This window comes from Aythya ferina, assembly GCF_964211825.1.
Source record: "Aythya ferina genome assembly, chromosome: 29".
Classification (NCBI taxonomy): domain Eukaryota; kingdom Metazoa; phylum Chordata; class Aves; order Anseriformes; family Anatidae; genus Aythya; species Aythya ferina.
In genome coordinates, this window is record NC_140326.1 from 273,486 (window position 1) to 291,908 (window position 18,423).

Genomic DNA, 18,423 nt, shown 5'->3' on the forward strand with positions numbered 1-18,423 from the left:
ATACTTCATCACTGTGTTTGGGAGAAAAATAAAATAGGTGCTTTCCCATTGTTCTTTGTGACAATGCCTAAAGAGCTTTGTGTTACACTTTGTGTTTTTAACTAGTTGCTTTCTCTGCTTCCTTCTCCTACTAGTTTCCTCCTTACAGTTCAATTGCCACTGAGTAGGTGGGTGTTAAAGGGTGCGTGTTTGGCTGGAATTAAGTTGTACCTTCCTATGGAATGGTTTTCCGTTTTTTATTTTTTTGCCTTTAATTTAAGGATTTGCTTGCCTCTTGAGAATGGAGGTTCACACTTTGCCTTTTCAAAATGCTTTTCCTTTTCCTCTCAATAAGAACTTGCCTTCCAGGTCTTGTAAGTAGTTACTGCAGAGTAACTTTCTTTGCAAGTCTTAGTGATTCAGTGCAGCACAACTTGACGGAAGTCCTTACTCCTAAACAAATTAAACAAATGCCTGCCATTAGTAAACAGAGGGTCATAATTAATATTAAAAACAGTAACCTTTATTATTTGAGAGAATGCTGCTGCTTTTTGATTAGGATAGCTCGACAAAGTATACTTCAGTTTGCAATTGCTGTATTTATGTAAAGAGCAAGCAGTAGCTTTGTGCTGGTGATACATTCTGGACCATGAAGCACCGGACTGGAAATAGGTGATCTGTGTTTTAACCTTCCTTCTGTCCTACACTGTGACCTGGAGCAGGCTAACCTCTCCTTCTGGTGGTGGAATACCTATGTGCCTTAAAAAATGAAGATAATAGTTTTCAGATGTGTTGTGCTCAGATAGTCCCATTTCATTTTAATAATAGACTGTAGTGAGCTGCCAAAACAGTCTTTCAGAGAAGACTGCAAGTTGTCTTTCATTCCAGATCTTTGAATCAAGGTGCAGTGGCTTTATGGAATGCATCCTCTGAATACAAAATGTAGGGATTGTTTGGCTAGAGAGAGAAACTCGACTGAGTTCAAGCGTATGACGTTATATCAGAAGTCAAATTAATTTACTGTAAAAATATCTTTTGATCTTAAAATCCATCTCATTACCGTGTGTATGTATCTGCCTGTATATGTGCATTAGGTTAAACGCAAGGGTATTGTAGTAACTAGAGCCCTAACACATAATGCTATTAAAAGCACGGTACTTTAATGAAGAGTACATGCAGCATCTAATTCAGAGCCCTCATTTCAGCAGTATGCCTTAATTTCTCTTTCACTATCTAAAATTTAGTTAACTTTATATATTTTGAGAATAAATATTAGCAATCCAGAAGGGATTACAGGAGTGTGCAGACCACATTCAGTTGTATGTCCAGTTATTAAACATGAATCGCTTAAAAAGCTTAGTAAACTTTAATAGGCTTTAATAACATTTTTATCTTTGGTATATTTAACATTTAGATGTCTCTTCTGAATGTTGCAGAGCTACGGTACTAAGTGTAACCACATCAGTTTTTTCTTTCCATGCTTTCTTTGTCAGTAGCCAAAAGGAGGTGTTTAGAAAAGACAGGGTACTGAGCTAGGTGGTTTGACATCTGCATGATCCATACAACCATTCTTACTTCATGTTCCTGTTTTTTTTCCTTCTGTATAGGGGCTATCTTGTTGCTTTTTTAACTCTGGTTTCTGTTCTTTTCCTGCTTTTAATGATAAATAGCCTACTAAAGGAATAGAACCTGAACATTTCTTCTCAGCAAAGTAGGAAAGCAGGCACTATATATGTATAACACGTCAAATACCTAAGCAAACAACATTGGATATGAATTAAGATTGTTTTATTCTTGTGATCTTAGTTATTACTTATCTGTTCCGTACTACAAATTTAAAGTTGATGGTGTCCCATCAGGTGTTGCCTACTTAGAAATTACGGGGAAAAAATCAAATCACCAGTTTTGAAGCAAATATTTGCCAAGCAACCTGGAAGTTAATTTTTTTGGCCATTCCTATTATTATTCTCTTGCTCGATGTTCTAGATATTCATGCCTTAATAAAACAGAAAATACGTTTTTTTTAACAAATGTCAGAAATGTGCCTCATTCTGATTTTTTGTTGTTGTTGCTTTCATCTGTTGTCCACAGTCCGAAGAGCCGCCTCATACAATTAAAGAAAGAAAAGCTGGAGTACACTCCTGGAGAGCACGAGCATGGACTGTTTCCAGCCCCTATTCATGTTGGTGGGTAATTCACATGTTTTAATTGTTGGGAAACAAATATCACTCTTAGGTGACATTGAAGTACTCTGCTTCATAGTCTTTCTGTTTCTCTCCCTTTTCTTCTTTTTTATTTTATGGCATTGTCAGGTTACTCATATCTTTCAGCATATGAACTTTGTCAGAAGTCGTACTCATCCTTCTGTGTTTTTCAGTGCACAAGTTTGACTCGAGGCTTCCTTGTTGCTGTTTGACCTTTGCTCTCATTTTTTTATTTATCATAAGAAAATATCAGTCTAGTTTTAAGCACGCTTTAACTGCCATAATGTTTTAGCTTAAATGCAGTACAATAGCCACCTTTTCAAACTAATACCACAGTAGAATAGCCAGAGATTATGATTACTGTTTCTTAAATCTCAAATGCTAAGCAAACGATACATTCCCCCATAGGATAAATATGAGAAGTAGAACATAAATGAGGCCTGGGTCTTGTCTCTGCCCTCTGCATAAGGAAATTATGACCTGTGGGTAGCATGAGGACTTAGAACTTGTCGTGTCCCATGATGGCGTTGCCAAGTCCAGTCCATTTGACTGAACTGCCTGGGGTTGATGGTTGTGAACTCTCAGACTGAAGTTTTTGCAGTTCATGCTGTTTCCCAGTACAAAACAAAATTGATTTATTATTTTTAAGGTAACTTTTTCCTCCCCTAAAATGCTGCGATTTTTCACTTCACGCACTGTCATGCAAAGTGATTTGAGAAATTTTACATTGTTCAGAGGGAGTATTTATCCCATCAGATACAAATGTTTAATTGGTTTGTCATCTTAAACTGAACCTTTTTGCTCCATTCACAACTTTCCCAGAGAGGCAATACCAGCTGAAGAGTTTGAAAGATCTGTTTGAATCAGTGAGCATAAACATTTAAGAATCAGTTTTCAGAACTGAAGGTGTTAATTCAAATTGACAAGAACATGACCTTTCTCAATTCATTTTTGAATTAGGTCATATAACTCTGCTGCACGACTGAACCATCTGTTGGGATGCTCAGGTTCAGTTTGCAGTGCAATGATCCTGTTCTCTTCCTAGGGCCATGACCTCAAGTTTGTTTGTACTAGCAGACACAAACAAGCTACTGCAATAAAGATAAGGCTGTTTTAATTGCTCTGTATTGGGTAGCTGGAGAGTAGTTTTAACTGCAGAGCAGAGTTACAAGGTTTAGGACTGTGCCAGATAACTGTACTAGTGCCTACTTGATGAGGGCTGGAAGGACATTCCACATACTGCAGGCACGGTGCCAGGGCACTTGAAAGAGCCTTTTGTTTCGCCTGGTGAGGTCATAGAAGTGAAAGCAAATTCCCGGCAGATTTAGCTCTTTCCTGGAACCTGCTATGGATGAATAAAGCATTGAAAATAAAAAGTAATTTAGGAGTACATTGTAAGGAAAACAGCACAATTTTAATTTCCACTTGTGAGGGTATGCATGTGAATTTACACAAAATCGCAGACTATTGCTGGAGGAACATAAAGGCATTTATTACCATTTAGAAAACCTGGGAAAATCCAACATGAGACTGACACCTCATCTTTAGTCACTCTTCTCACTACAATTTTGTGACAATTTTCCAACAACATGCCAAGAGTACTTCTTAGCTAGAAGTAGCCTAGCACTTGTGTCAAGCCTCAGGTCTTAATATTAACAAAGCATTTATTGAGTCAGTTTCCTTCCTTTAGGAAAAGATTGGGGTGATAGTAAGTTTTGGAATAAAGACAAAATCTACAGTGAAAGCAGTGTTTCCTGTCTAAAAAGTTTCAAATATTGCTGAAAATACAGATCATCTTGAAGTCATTCTGAAACAATTAGGAATGTCTTTGTCAAGTCTGAATTAGTTTGGTAAAGGTTGTAGGAAAAGGTTTGGAAACTTCTCAAAATTCAAAATCTGTTTTCTAAGTACGCTACTGTGATTCACCACCTTGTATGAATCACATATGCAGAGTTTTTGTATATGTGTTTGATCTCTGTGATAAATCATTTTAGTATGTACACAGTTGAGGAGAAAGCATCTCCTTTGTTTGGGATTGCTGCAAGGAGTTAGCAGTGTCTCAGTATGACACAGAGGCATCTTCAGTTTTGTCAATTATTTGCTGTTCTGTAACTCGCATTCAGTTAACCCCTCCTGGACAAACACCTGCAAGGTTCCTGGCAGGACTCTTCAGATTTTAACTGTAACTGTTAAAGTTTAATGACACCCTTAAAGTTCAGTCATCAAAGCAGAATGCAGCTCTCCTCTGTCACCTAACTCAGCAAGCGCATCTCATTTCTGAGACAGAAGCTTGCTTGGTGTCTATACAGCTTTAAACCTCAGTGCAAAACCAGAGTAGAATGCAAAGGCTAGCAAGATGGAATGCTCTTTCCTGTGCTTGTCACTAATAAATAAAATGTTCTCGGAAGATTCTGCTATTCTGCCTTTTTGACTTTCAGACATGGAGAGGCCCTATCAGAATTCTGGCAGTGTGCCTAGGAGCAGTCCTTTTGCCCCTTGGGGATATGTGAATATGAGTGTGTACAACTTATAAACCTTTTTGTTTCAGGGAAGTATCTCAGACAAAAGAGAATTGACTTCCAGCTGCCTTACGACATCCTCTGGCAGTGGAAACACAATCAGGTACAAGATAAAAAGTTACTCGTTGCCAAGATTATGATTGGAAGTCTTGGAAAAAAAAACAGCAGAATTCTTGCATGAAAGCTATGTTTATATATTCTATGTATTAATGAATATTCTTATTGCTGCCACTGGGTGAGGAAAAAAGGATTTGCATATGTATTAAATGTGAATAGTTTCCATTATTCTATCTCTTACAAAATAGCAATCCTATAGGTTTCTGCCAAAAAAGTCATTAATTTTGCTGCAGACTTTTATTTTGGTAGTGTGCCTGCTTTCTGCAATGATCTTGTTTTAGACACGCCTCAGGAGAATTCAGATGTACTGCCAACAGCACAGAGAAATTTCAGGCCTTATTTTTCTTGGATCACTCCCAGCAGAGTGGAATTTATTTTTCACTTGCAAGCTGAAATTTTCGTACTGAGGAAAGAAGAGAAAGTGTTTAACAGTCGCATTCTTTTTAAAGAGCTTTAAATATGTGCAAACCTAAAAATAGGATTTTTTTTTTTTCCCTGAGAAGTTTCCACCAAGTGATTTAACACAGGATTTAATGCTGGAAGGTAAATCTGTCCCCAGCTGTGCAGCAGGGAAGTGCTCTGAGACATGTAACTTAAGGATGTGAATGAGCAATACAAATTCCCAGGTGGTTGTGGCTCCAGCTACCTTTTGAAATACCACCAAAATGTAATCTTAAAGTAATGATAGCTGTTGACATTTCAGCTGAGGACAGTTTCTTGACATGTACTGAAGATTGCCTACATCTGCCTGACTTAGCTGTTCAATATTGCATAAATAATGGATACATATGATCTATTTCCTTGACATTTTCCATAGCTATCTAGAATATTGAAAACCATTACAGAATAGTCTTGTTTGTACAACATTTGTATAGTTTGTACAATGCCTGTCTGCTGTGTATGTTACTGATGGAAGGCCATTAGTGCAATACATAGGTTATATATGTAATAATTTGAAATTATTCCTTAAAGCTTGTCTGAAAGAATTTCTCTTTTCCCTCCAGTCATCTGCATATGCAGAGGACACTTTTCTAATTAGAAGATGAATCTTCATTTCTCGTGGTTGTTACCTGTAGTCACAGTTTTGATTACCACCTTAATTTTACTTTTTCACTTTTTTTTTAAATATTGGCATGTGATAATTCCACCAAAGACACTTTCTCCAAAGTAGTTTTAAATAATTATTCTTCTTTTAAATATTGGGGAAAAAAAAAAAAAAAAAGCATTGCTCAGAATAATCCCCAAATAGTTGGTCCTCATGATAACATCTTGTTCTGTTCAGATGTTATGGAGGGAAAAAAGCAGTATGTTAGAAAAACTTCTTAGCTACTTCATTAAGCATAACTTATACTTGATTGGAAACTTCTATGACCTCTTTCTAAATGTAATCTGGGCCTAAAGAAGAGAAAGCAGATATATTTCATAGAATCAAATTATGTAGTAATGATTACAAAACCTTTACATATTAACAGGACAAAATTTCCCTGATTCTTTGGAATAACCGATGCAGTTATGCAATGTATTAAAATTTTCTTTCTCTTTCTTTTAGCTGTATAAAAAGCCAGATGTCCCACTTTATAAAAAAATCCGTTCTAGTAAGTAAAATCTTATTGTTACTAAAATGTATAACGAATTTTCATAACACTCCTCCTTTCTTTTGTGCTCTTTATCCTAACAAGACACTTCCAACTTCTTTTTTTGCTTTATGTAATTGGAATGAAAAATTTCTAGATAGTTACATTTTTCACCTGGCAAGAATTTCCCTCCTCTCCTTTTCTTTTCCCCTCCCCTCTATAGATGTCTATGTGGATGTCAAACCTCTTTCTGGCTATGAGGCCACTACCTGCAATTGTAAGAAACCAGATGATGACAACGGAAAGGGCTGCGTGGAAGACTGTCTTAACAGGTTAGAAACAGGTTGACTGACTATAATAAGAGAATTTCAACATACGTATTATTTCACATAAACTAATAATATTTTAAGAAAAGAGTTGTGCTGAATGCAAACCTGTTAAAAAAAAAAAAAAAAAAAAGTTTTGTTAAAGAGCAAACATTGTAACTTTCTGCTGAAGGTATTCCTCTACCTTTTCTTCAGAGGAATGTCCCAATAAAAGCTACATTTTGCTCTTTGAATATCAGTGAGAGCCGACGTATGAACTGTTGTGTGAATTATCTTGTATGAAAACAAGAACCATTTTAATTATTAAAAAACTTTTACTTAACAGAAGAAGGTTTTTTGCTTGTGTGATAGTGTAAAGCATATTCTATTTGTCTTCCTTCAACTTCTTTGTTCTTTATTTTAGGATGATCTTTGCGGAGTGTTCACCAAACACCTGCCCTTGTGGTGAACAGTGTTGTAACCAGCGGATACAGAGGCACGAATGGGTGCAGTGCCTGGAAAGGTTCCGGGCTGAGGAGAAAGGATGGGGTATTCGTACCAAAGAACCCCTGAAAGCAGGACAGTTTATCATTGAATATCTGGGAGAAGTTGTTAGTGAGCAAGAATTCAGGTAGAAATACTTATTTGCTATTTTAGCATGTAAGGCTCAGTAAATGACTTTAGCATCCATTATAATTGTTGGGAAATCCTTAGACAGAAATGAATGGGAAATAAAGGAAAGAAAAAAGAATCCTCTTCTGGTCACTGCCACCAGAAGGAAGGCTTAGAATTCAGCTTTCTTGATCAACCAGCTTTTTCTCAGTCAAATAGAGGAGTGATTAATGTATGGAATGCGACATCGGCTCTGTAAATGCCAAATGCCACAAGTGAATATGAATTTGATATGATTATGAGAACTGTGCAGAATTTGAATTGTGAAAAATAGAATTGAGGGGGCAGAATGGGGCAGAAAAAGAAATGAGCTTTTGCAGATAGGTATGAAGACAAAAGAACAAGTGGGAGCACTAATACCTAATGAAAGAAATAAATTATAAGTCTTGTTAACTACATAACATCAGAGGATAATTTAGTTTGGCGAGACCTATGTGCTTCTCTTAGAGCTCCATCAGAAGGCAAATCTGATCTCCTCATACAGAGGTAACTGTTGACACAACTGACTCTCTTGTCACTGTTGCTCTCTTGCTAAAAAGAAGTAGCTGTAATCCATGGATGTAACTGCAAAAACTGTGTCCAACCCCAGATAATGAAAGGGAGGAGCTGAATGTTGTACACATGCATACATATACACATCGAAGAATGTATACTTGCATTTTCTCTTCCATACACAGGTTATCAACATGAAATGTATACAAATAATCTGCAGAACCCAAAAGGGAGCATTCCAGAAGAGCAAATTTCTAAATTCTAATCCAAGCTCTGTCAGTGGCCTTGACTTATAAAAATAGGTATTATAATGGTTTTCCTCCGTCTCTAGGTGTACAATTCTATAAAGTATAAAAATTACAATTGTTTTTCTTCAAAACCCTCTCTCAGAATTCTTGAATGTGCTATTACTATGTTACTCCCTGTATGCTTTGCAGCAAGAAGGAGAATCACAAGTAACTTTCCTGTGTTGCTTCATAGGAACCGGATGATTGAACAGTACCATAATCACAGTGATCATTACTGCCTGAATTTAGACAGTGGAATGGTGATAGATAGTTATCGTATGGGCAATGAGGCTCGTTTTATCAACCACAGCTGTAATCCTAACTGTGAGATGCAGAAATGGTAAGAAAAATATATTCTGTTTACTGGGAGACTGGTATGGCAGTGGCTAAAATATAGATAACCAGATCATCTAAGAGAATCTGATCTAAAAATAGGGGAATCGAGCTGAACAGTGTAAAAAATATTTACTATCATGCTCGCATTGCAGAAGAGAAATATTGTTTCCAAGTGGACGTTTTGGTGACAGGATCTAAGTTTTCTGGCAAGGCAAATCCAATATTTTTGTTTGTCGTGCTGTTAACCTGCTACAAATTTTGAAGACTAGGTAATGCCATAAAATAATCGCTGTGTATATTCTTTCCTTATGGTGTTGTGGGTTAATCCCGGTAGGCAGCTAAGCACCACACAGCTGCTCACTTTCTCTTCGCACCCCTGGTGTGAAGGACAGGGGAAGAGTAAAAGCAAGAAACCTTGTGGGTAGATATAAAATTGTTTAATAACTAAACTGGGAGAAGACAGAGAGAAAGAAAACAAGACAAAGCAAGTGATGTAAAGGTAATCACTCACCACTTCCCATGGGCAGGCTGATGCCCAGCCTGTTTGCTAGCCTAACCTTCTGAACACCCTTCACTCCCTTTTTATTGCTGAGCATGACATTATATGGTGTGAAATATCTTTGGTTATTTCAGGTGATCTTCCTGGTTGAGTCCCCTCCTAGCCTCTTCTGAAACACACACATATGCACATGCACACACACACCATCTATTCACTGTAGTGTCAGAGTGAGAAACAGATAAGGTCTTGGCATTATGCAAACGCTGTTCAGCAACAGCTAAAGCATTGGTGTGTTATCAGCATTATTTTGGCACCAGATCTACAGCATGGCACCTTACAGGGTGCTGCAAAGAAGCTAACTCCGTCCCAGCCAGACGTCTGCAATTCAAATATGTTTTTAAAGCATATGAACAGGGGAATGGCCTGATTTCAGCATACCCTGTGTCATACCAGTACTATGTTAGCAGAATAAATTGAGTGCCAGGCTAGTAGAAAGGGCTTCTGAGAAATTCATAGTGAAAAAGCAAATGGTTGTAATAGGTATCAGCTATAGTGGTAGTACAGCATGGAAGCTTGTGATTCTCAGGTAATTCTAGTAGTTTTAAGCAATAGTAATTAAATTTAAAATATTAGAATCCAACAGAAAGAATCAGAGAGACAGTAAATTTTGGTGCATTTTGTGAACTGAGGTGAAACATTCAGTGTAAGCTCTTGATTTATGGCGAGGGTTGATAAGTGGATCAGTCATATTAGCTAATACAGTTTGTAGCTTCTCTATTTGTAGCACAACTTCCTGCTCTTTGTAAACATAGCATTGATTTTTGGTGGCTTTCAAAGTTTGTTGTAAGAGACAGAAAAAAGAACAGGTCAAATGAAGAACGAGAGTACTCCTGAGCATGGCAGAAGTATTGTTTCCTGTCTCCAACACTTCCACTATGTGGACAAAGACAATTTTCGTTTTAATTATTTGGAATATTTCATTATATTTTCCCTGCAGGTCTGTTAATGGTGTTTACCGGATTGGATTGTATGCACTTAAAGACATGCCTGCTGGTACTGAATTGACTTATGACTACAATTTTCACTCATTTAATGTTGAAAAACAGGTAAGGATCACAATGCAAGACCTTGAAAAAAATCACTAAAGACAAACAGTTCAGTAGAGTTGAAGCAAAACCCATTGTGTTGTGTTTAATAGAACGGATTTTATTGCTGAGTGATAATCCAAGTGTTTTGGATTTTATTTAAAGTAACTTTTCTTTTTTCCAAAGCAACTCTGCAAGTGTGGTTTTGACAAATGCAGAGGAATAATTGGAGGTAAAAGTCAACGAATGAATGGACTTGCAAGCAAAAGCAACCAGCCTGTGAGCACTCACAGAAGGACTGGACGGTCAAAAGAGAAAAGGAAGTCAAAGCACAAGCTAAAAAAGAGAGTAAGTAGTAAAGACAGCTTCTTTCATGGATAAAAGTTAGTAAGAAATCAGTTTATGACACCATACTAAAAAAAGTGTAGAATCACACAATATCCCGAGTTGGACCCATGAGGATCATCAAGTCCAACTCCTGGCACCGCACAGGTCCACCCAAAAGTTTAGACCATGTGACTAAGTGCACAGTTCAATCGCTTCTTAAATTCAGACAGGCTTGGTGAAGTGACTGCTTCACTGGGGAGCCTGTTCCAGTGTGCAGCCACCTTCTCGGTGAAGAACCTCTTCTGATATCCAGCCTAAATTTCCCCTGCCTCAGCTTAACACCATTCCCACGGGTCCTATCACTGGTGTTTATGGTGAATAGGTCAGCTGCCTCTCCACTCCCCATCGTGAGGAAGTTGTAGACTGTGATGAGTAGTATTTTAAACATAAAAGAAATGCTACGGTTTCTGTCTCAGAAGCTATTGGTTCGCTAGGTTCTTGGCACAGTTTTTCCTGTCTATCAGAATGATCTGTTTTCCAGAGGGGCCACATGCCAGAGGAACCCAGTGAAAGCGTGAACACACCAACAAGGCTGACACCACAGCTTCAGATGAAGCCCATGTCTAACAGAGAAAGGTAGGGAATGATTTCAGTGGTGGTGGTGGTGGTGTTCTTTACCTCACAAATTGAGGGGCAGTGCAAATGTTGAACTGATATTTTCTAAGAGGTAGGGCATCGTTGAATTGTCTGAGTAAGAAGTTCTTGGTTCTTCTTTAACGAGTTAGGGTGGTATTTCTCATCACTGACGTGAGAAGCTTACGTCTGAATATCTCTTTTTTGCTGTGTTAAGGTATTAATTATAAAGAAGCTGATTTCTGAATGCTGTTTTTTTTTAATTTATATAGAAATTTTGTGTTAAAACACCATGTATTTTTGGTACGAAACTGGGAAAAGATTCGACAAAAACAAGAGGAAGTAAAGCATGTCAGTGATAATATCCATACTGCGTCGTTATACAACCGCTGGAATGGAATCTGTCGGGATGATGGCAACATTAAATCTGGTAAGGCCAGCACAGGTTCCTCATGTTGCTACTCTTTTCCTTTGAGATCCTATGTGATATGTCCAAGAAGAACTTAACTTTGCTTTACATACAGAACTTAGCCTTCCTACAGGATCAGTGTATCTATTGTAATGCACACAGGGAATGCCCTACAGATAAAAAATATTTATCTGTGCAGTTGTGTATGTATGCTCTTGTATTTACATAGCAGGGTAAGACAGACTTTTTTATATTTTCTATGTATTTCTGCATTAGGGGATTCTGCAATTTCCTCTGAAATAATTAATGCTTTTTTCTTACGAATTATGCCTTTAGAGAAGAAAGCATTTTGGCATTCAATTTTGGGAATGGGACAAAACATAGGTATTGGAATTAATGTATTAATACTGTTTCAAAATAGCACTTTGTTCATAGGACCATAATCTTCACTGCTGTGCAGGATTTGGTCCCCACTGTAAGGTACACAATAAGTTGGGAAATTAGTAATTTGAGTAAATTTAGTGACATGCTATGTTTGCTCCAGCAACATAAAATACTTTGGTAACCATCTTAACAATTTGGATGACCTATAAGCAGTGAGAGCCTACGTGTGAAAATAATCTTTTACTGTTATAGTAGCTTTAAAAAAAGTTAATTTTAATAATTGGTGATGGACTTGCTGGATCAGAAAAGACAATGTAATTTAATCTTCAAGTAAATTTTTGTTTTGGCATAATTCTTTTTTGCCCTCTTTCAGACGTCTTCATGACCCAATTTTCAGCCCTTCAGACCGCCCGCTCTGTGAGAACACGGCGCTTGGCTGCAGCTGAAGAGAATATTGAAGTGGCTCGTGCTGCCCGCCTAGCACAAATCTTCAAGGAAATATGTGATAGCATTATATCCTACAAAGGTGAAGGTGATGTGACACTCCTGAAAAATCTCCACAGAGATGTTTTTCAGCCTCTGGAACAATGAAGTCTCGAATACGAAATAATAGAAAAAAATAGTTTATGTCAGGACTTTAAATAACTTCTTGTGTTGTTTTTTTTTCTCCTTTCTCCTGCTACCAATGTTATCCTCAACCCCTTCCTCTGACATCAGAATCTGAAGGTGTTGCTATGCTTTTAAACTGATTTTTCAGTAGTTTAGCAAAATGGTACAATTTACTGAACTGCAAGGAAACTATCCTCCATTTTGATATATCCAGAGTACAGCAACCAGCTTCTTGAAACAAACTCCATTTCAGTTCCCCGATACCAGAAGAGCCTTTCTTTTAAACATAGATAGAATATAGTTAGTTTTAGTTACTTCTTTTTTAAAGTTTTATTCAAGTAAGTGATGCTAAACTGTGTGTTCCCGTTACAGATTCCTCCAGGCAGGCTCTTGCAGCTCCTCTCCTCAACCTACCCCCAAAGAAAAAGTAAGTATATGCTTCTCAGAGCAACCCATGGTTTTCTATAAGGGATTTGCATACATTTGAAATGCTGGTGAAATTGACATTCTGCATACGTTCCCATTTTAGAAATGCAGACTATTATGAAAAGATCTCTGACCCGTTGGACCTTGCCACCATTGAGAAACAGATCTTGACTGGCTATTATAAAACTGTGGAGGCTTTTGATGGAGACATGCTGAAGGTCTTCCGGAATGCAGAGGTGAGGCTCCCTCTGGCCTTAAGGGTGTTGTGTAGAATCTGGGAATATATCCTAGCTTAATGCTCTTGCTGACTTAGAGTAATTAAAGAAAAAATATTTTAGAGAAGGGGAACTTCTGATAATCCTTTTCTGATGAACAGACATTGATAATTAATGTACTTCAGCTTATTCTTAGTGCTTTTGTTTGCCTTAGGTCAGACGAATAAAGTAAAGAACATGCACCAATAGCTAGCCTAATGAAATTTCAGTACTTTGGGGGAGAAGTAAATTGTCCTTTAGTGTCATACATTAAGATACATGGACCTGCGGTTCAAAGTAAAGGAAGTAGGTGTACAGTCATGTTACCACATGGGTGGATGCACCTTTTCAAGAGTGTGCACAAACAAGAGAAATGCGCAAAAACATGGAACCTGCAGGGGGAAACCAAACACATACAAAGGTTTTTTGTTTCTTTGTTTTGTTTTTGTTCAGAAATACTATGGCAGAAAGTCTCCAACTGGGCGTGATGTATGCCGGCTACGGAAAGCATATTATAATGCTCGTCATGAGGCATCTGCCCAAATTGATGAAATAGTGGGAGAAACAGCAAGTGAAGCTGACAGCAGTGAGACATCTGTCTGCGAAAAAGAAAATGGTCATGAGAAGGACGAGGATGTGATTCGTTGCATTTGTGGCCTTTACAAAGATGAAGGACTCATGATCCAGTGTGAAAAGTGCATGGTGAGGCAGGGGAACACAAAATGGAGCTCTTTCTCTATTCACTATAACCAGTGGAACTTCTACCAGCAGCCTCTGCATCACTAATAATAGCCTAAATTACCTCTTCAGAACTTCGTTTCCTCTCCAGAAGAATTGAGAGATTTTGTTTTCAAAGAGGAAATGCAATTTGCATTTCTGTATAGAGTAGCTAGCACTTCCTGAAACTGCCAGAAACTCCTGTCTTTGGCTGTGCAGAATTTCAACAATTACGGGCTTTTACATAAAGAGTTGCATGGAGATCTTATCTGTCTTCTTAAGAAGTATGAAATAGTTCAGAGAAAGTCTTGAATTTCCTTTGTGAAGCTTATTTTAATGCTTTCCTTAATACTTTCTCAAAAAGTATGATTTATAAATAAAATATATCACAAGAATTTCTAATTGGGATGCATCTATTTTTCTAGGTCTGGCAGCATTGCGACTGTATGGGTGTGAATTCTGACGTTGAACACTACTTGTGTGAGCAGTGTGAACCTCGATCTGTGAACAGAGTAAAAAATACTTCTTCATTACTACAGTTACAAATTGAAGCAGTGCTTTCATTTATATTTAGTGATGTTGGCAAGGCCATTGTGTGATTCTTACTTTATAATGTAGTTTTCTTGGATTACATTTAGCCATGTTAAGTGTCAGTTCTTCTGTAGCAGTGTCTGCATATTTCAAAAAGGATGTCAAACCCGTATCAGTGCTGATTATGGTGGTCATCTTAACATTTCCTTTCTTTTTCTTTTTTCCTCCAGGAGGTTCCCATGATTCCTCGTCCCCATTATGCCCAGCCTGGCTGCGTTTACTACATATGCTTGTTACGGGATGATCTATTGCTGCGCCAAGGTATGTGCTTACTCAGGTGCCTACCATGATTTCCATCAGATAATAGTACACAGATTTCTGGCATCGCCTTGTTTCAAGTGTTTTTATCTTTTTAGAAGTAGAAAGCTGTGCCCTGTGCTAGCATGGGGGTGACACATAGTAAGGAACCTGAGTTCTCACAGACTGGTTGACAAAGAAACGTTAATTACCTTTAACACAGATAGGTTTCTGCTTCTGGCCAAAGAAGAAAGATGTAGAGTCAGCATCCAGTAGTTAACATTTAGAAGTAAAGGCAAAGAAGTTCACTAATTATTTTTTTTTTAACCTCATTCTACCGATACATTCAAGGTTAGAAAGAATCTTATATTATTCTTAAGATAAATGCTCTTGAATGAATGAAACCAGTTGGCATGTTTGCTGGGGAGAAATAGGAATCTTCAGGAAAGTGGAGAATTAAAAAACAAAAACAAGGAACAGTGCATTCGTTATCCTCTGCAGCTTTCTAGAATTTACATTCCCTTATTCTTTCTCAACATTGCTCTGCATTCTCTGTCTTGTCTCTAGCTCAGCCATTTGGTGTTCCCATCTCATGTTTTTTTGCTGGGTTGCCAGCTGGAGAATAGCTGTCTTTCTAGGGTTGCATCAGTATTTCTATAATCTGTTTAATTTAGTTATGTTTTAGCTCTTTTTGTGTCAACTTTCAGTCATTTATAGTGTTAAGGTCGTTTTTGTCATGACAAAACCACATATCTCTAATTCTATACGGCTTGATTGGTGATTAATTAGAAAAATGTTAGCTTACATGGCTAAACCCTGTGTATCATTAGCAGAGGAAAAAGAAGACTGAACTGCCACCAACAGTTAGTCCCCAGCAGTGACTGTGCAGTTACAGGGGATAGATTGAGCAAGGCTATGCCCAGAAGATGCTAAGAAGTAATACACATTACAGTAGAAAAAGGGAAAAAAACATGGATTCTTTGCTGAGTTCTCCACCAAAGGTTCTGAAGCATGTTTGTGTATAGTAATTGCTGCGATTCAGTTGCAGAGTTGAAACAGTCTTTTTCTGTCTCTGGTTTCCATAAGGTCATGCAATTTGCAGCTACAAGGCAAAAGAGATCGTAGTGACCATCAGGCCTGCAGTTGCAGTATGCATAGACTATGACATTTTTCCTGCATGTTGTGTGTTAGGAAGAGGCTGATCTTGTGATAAGACTGAAAAGGTTTATGACAGGATAGCATTTCTTTATGTCAGTCTGCCTTCACTGCCAGGGAGTTGCCTGAACAACTGAATTAGTCTATCTTCTAGTTCCAAGCTTGGGAACTCCTCATGTTTTCAATGAACAAGGCTGAAAAGCTTTGAACTGCCTGATGTGTGAGTGCACATTTCACTGTGATTGAATCCCTATAAATAAGTGAGGGCTCTTCAGTTAGAGGACCTCTTAAAGTCTTACTCTTTAAACATTGCAGCTATCACTAATTTGTCCATACTATCCTTATAAAAACTTATTTTGTTACATGTCCTGCCATAATTTATCTGGATTTGTTACATGTTACTATTTTCAGTGTGGGCATGCAGTTCAAGTTATGTTTAGTTCTTTGCTAGTGAAGTTTTTTCTGAAAACGATGAGGGTCACCTTTCCTTCTTTTACTGGCTCTGGATTGGTTTTGCATCACTCTGCAATTCAATGTTAGGTAGCTCTGTCATGTTAGTTTTAATGAAACCATTTACTCCTCTATTTTTGGTGTGCTGGACTGATGAGAAGTTACAGGTGTGCATTTTGTGCCTATTGCCAGGTGATTGTGTTTACCTGATGAGAGACAGCCGTAGAACTCCAGATGGACACCCTGTCCGGCAGTCATATCGGCTGCTGTCCCACATCAACAGGGAGAAACTCGATATTTTCCGCATTGAAAAACTCTGGAAAAATGAGAAGTATGTTCAAGGCATCTTTTGAATTTGAGACATTCCATATACCTACCTGTCAAAACACAGTAATTTTGTGGAAGTCTTGTTATAGCTTAAAAATGCGGGACTGAATATGGTTAAGTTACAAAGACTTGATGATTTCCCACTTGTCTCTGCATGTACTCCAGAACTGTGAAGTAAAAACATATAAAGTTGGAGGTGTAAGCAAGGGATAAGAGATACAAGTTGATATATTTCCTTCACTGTTGGAATAGGCTGAGAATACACACTGACAGCTGAATTGGCTCAGCTAATGATCACTGACTTGCTAAGCCACTGTAACATGATTAAATGCTTATGCCCCTTTGATAGCAGCATGGTAAGTGTGCTGTGTTCATAAAAATCACAATAGGAATATTTCCACTTGCTGAAGGGGATAAAGTTGAAAGTGTTATATTCATGTAAGTTTGCCTTTCATCACAGCCATTGCAAAGTACAAGGTAGATAGTTCAAAATTAAATGGAGGGCGTTATGTAAAGTTGTATCACAGGTTTATAGAAATAGTCTTTTTTTCTTCTGTTTGTTCTCTTCTCTTACCTACACATCTTCGAGCAGAGAGGAGCGGTTTGCATTTGGTCATCATTATTTCCGTCCACATGAAACACATCATTCCCCTTCTCGAAAGTTTTATCACAATGAGCTGTTCCGGGTGCCATTGTATGAAATTATCCCCTTAGAGGCTGTTGTGGGAACGTGCTGTGTTCTTGACCTATACACCTACTGCAAAGGTAAGGAAACTTAATAGGATGAGAAATTAAATTTGGGAAGTATGCTAAAATAGTTAGTGCTGCAAAAAGGCAGTAGCCAATGTTTACAGGATATCAGAGCTGAGGAGGCGCTATTGCCTTAGCACTGAACAGTGGTTTCTCTGCACAAGGGGCAGTACTGAGGAGATAGCAGCAGGCTTGTATTGCAGTGCATAAGGAAAAGAAAGTGATGGTGGTAAAAATAGTTTTGGAATTATTTGGTTGGAATTTAAAGGTTTTTCTCTTACGTTTAAACTAGGAATGTGTCCAGCATTTGTTCCCCTTGATTCAGAATCGTAATAATACCTGCCATCCCACTTAACACCCTAAAGCCCATACTTCTGACACTGTGTATGGCTTTGTACTGGTATCCTGTCTGTCTTCTCTTGAATCTGATTAATAATTTTTTCATATGTACTTCATTTTGAAACTGCAGGGAGGCCAAAAGGTGTGAAGGAGCAGGATGTATATATTTGTGATTACCGCCTTGATAAATCTGCTCACCTCTTCTACAAGATCCACCGGAATCGTTATCCTGTCTGCACCAAGCCCTATGCCTTTGACCACTTCCCCAAGAAACTCACACCCAAGAGAGACTTCTCAGTAAGTGTTTCTTCTCATAGCTTCCTTATTTTTTTACCAGAAGGCTGGACATATTTTTCGGAAGCTCCTGTCTCTCTGTTTATGAATGAAGGATTGTAAACCTGAGGAAAATGACACGTAAGCATACACAGACTGGATGAATAGTTGTCTAGAAAAAAAAACTTTGAAATAAAAATTGACTGTAGGCACAGAATATGCAATTGAAAGGCAAACAGGTGTTGAGGCAAACAAATAGTGATGTGGAAGTTTGCAGATGTTGGTTTCTGACAGAATTCTAGATGGTAATTTCATGTGAGTCGTTCCTGAACAGAGGAAATCTTAAAATTCACTTTTGGGCAGCAATTCTGCAGCTCTAAAATGATTTTGTCTGTTTCAGAGAATCACACGGCATATAGTCCAGTGCGAGTTTGTTAGCCAGTCTGTGTCAGGCTTTCTTTTCTTTGATATAA

At 37.9% G+C, this 18,423-nt stretch overlaps 1 protein-coding gene across 4 annotated transcripts in view; it reads left to right on the top strand.

Annotated features, from left to right (window-relative positions):
- Window positions 1–18,423, top strand: part of ASH1L (ASH1 like histone lysine methyltransferase) — a 58,215-nt gene that overhangs the window by 34,768 nt on the left and 5,024 nt on the right. For 2 of the 4 annotated variants that reach the window (XM_084500292.1, XM_084500295.1), the window contains exons 7-25: window positions 2,071–2,165; window positions 4,732–4,805; window positions 6,369–6,414; window positions 6,617–6,725; window positions 7,123–7,329; window positions 8,343–8,489; window positions 9,982–10,090; window positions 10,256–10,417; window positions 10,938–11,032; window positions 11,302–11,459; window positions 12,196–12,354; window positions 12,804–12,858; window positions 12,961–13,093; window positions 13,565–13,813; window positions 14,254–14,340; window positions 14,590–14,680; window positions 16,454–16,592; window positions 17,181–17,353; window positions 17,808–17,974. In XM_084500292.1, coding sequence (XP_084356418.1) covers window positions 2,071–2,165; window positions 4,732–4,805; window positions 6,369–6,414; window positions 6,617–6,725; window positions 7,123–7,329; window positions 8,343–8,489; window positions 9,982–10,090; window positions 10,256–10,417; window positions 10,938–11,032; window positions 11,302–11,459; window positions 12,196–12,354; window positions 12,804–12,858; window positions 12,961–13,093; window positions 13,565–13,813; window positions 14,254–14,340; window positions 14,590–14,680; window positions 16,454–16,592; window positions 17,181–17,353; window positions 17,808–17,974 — 2,455 coding nt within the window. The remainder of the gene's footprint in view (window positions 1–2,070; window positions 2,166–4,731; window positions 4,806–6,368; window positions 6,415–6,616; window positions 6,726–7,122; window positions 7,330–8,342; window positions 8,490–9,981; window positions 10,091–10,255; window positions 10,418–10,937; window positions 11,033–11,301; window positions 11,460–12,195; window positions 12,355–12,803; window positions 12,859–12,960; window positions 13,094–13,564; window positions 13,814–14,253; window positions 14,341–14,589; window positions 14,681–16,453; window positions 16,593–17,180; window positions 17,354–17,807; window positions 17,975–18,423) is intronic. The other 2 variants (XM_084500293.1, XM_084500294.1) reach the window with 2 other exon arrangements.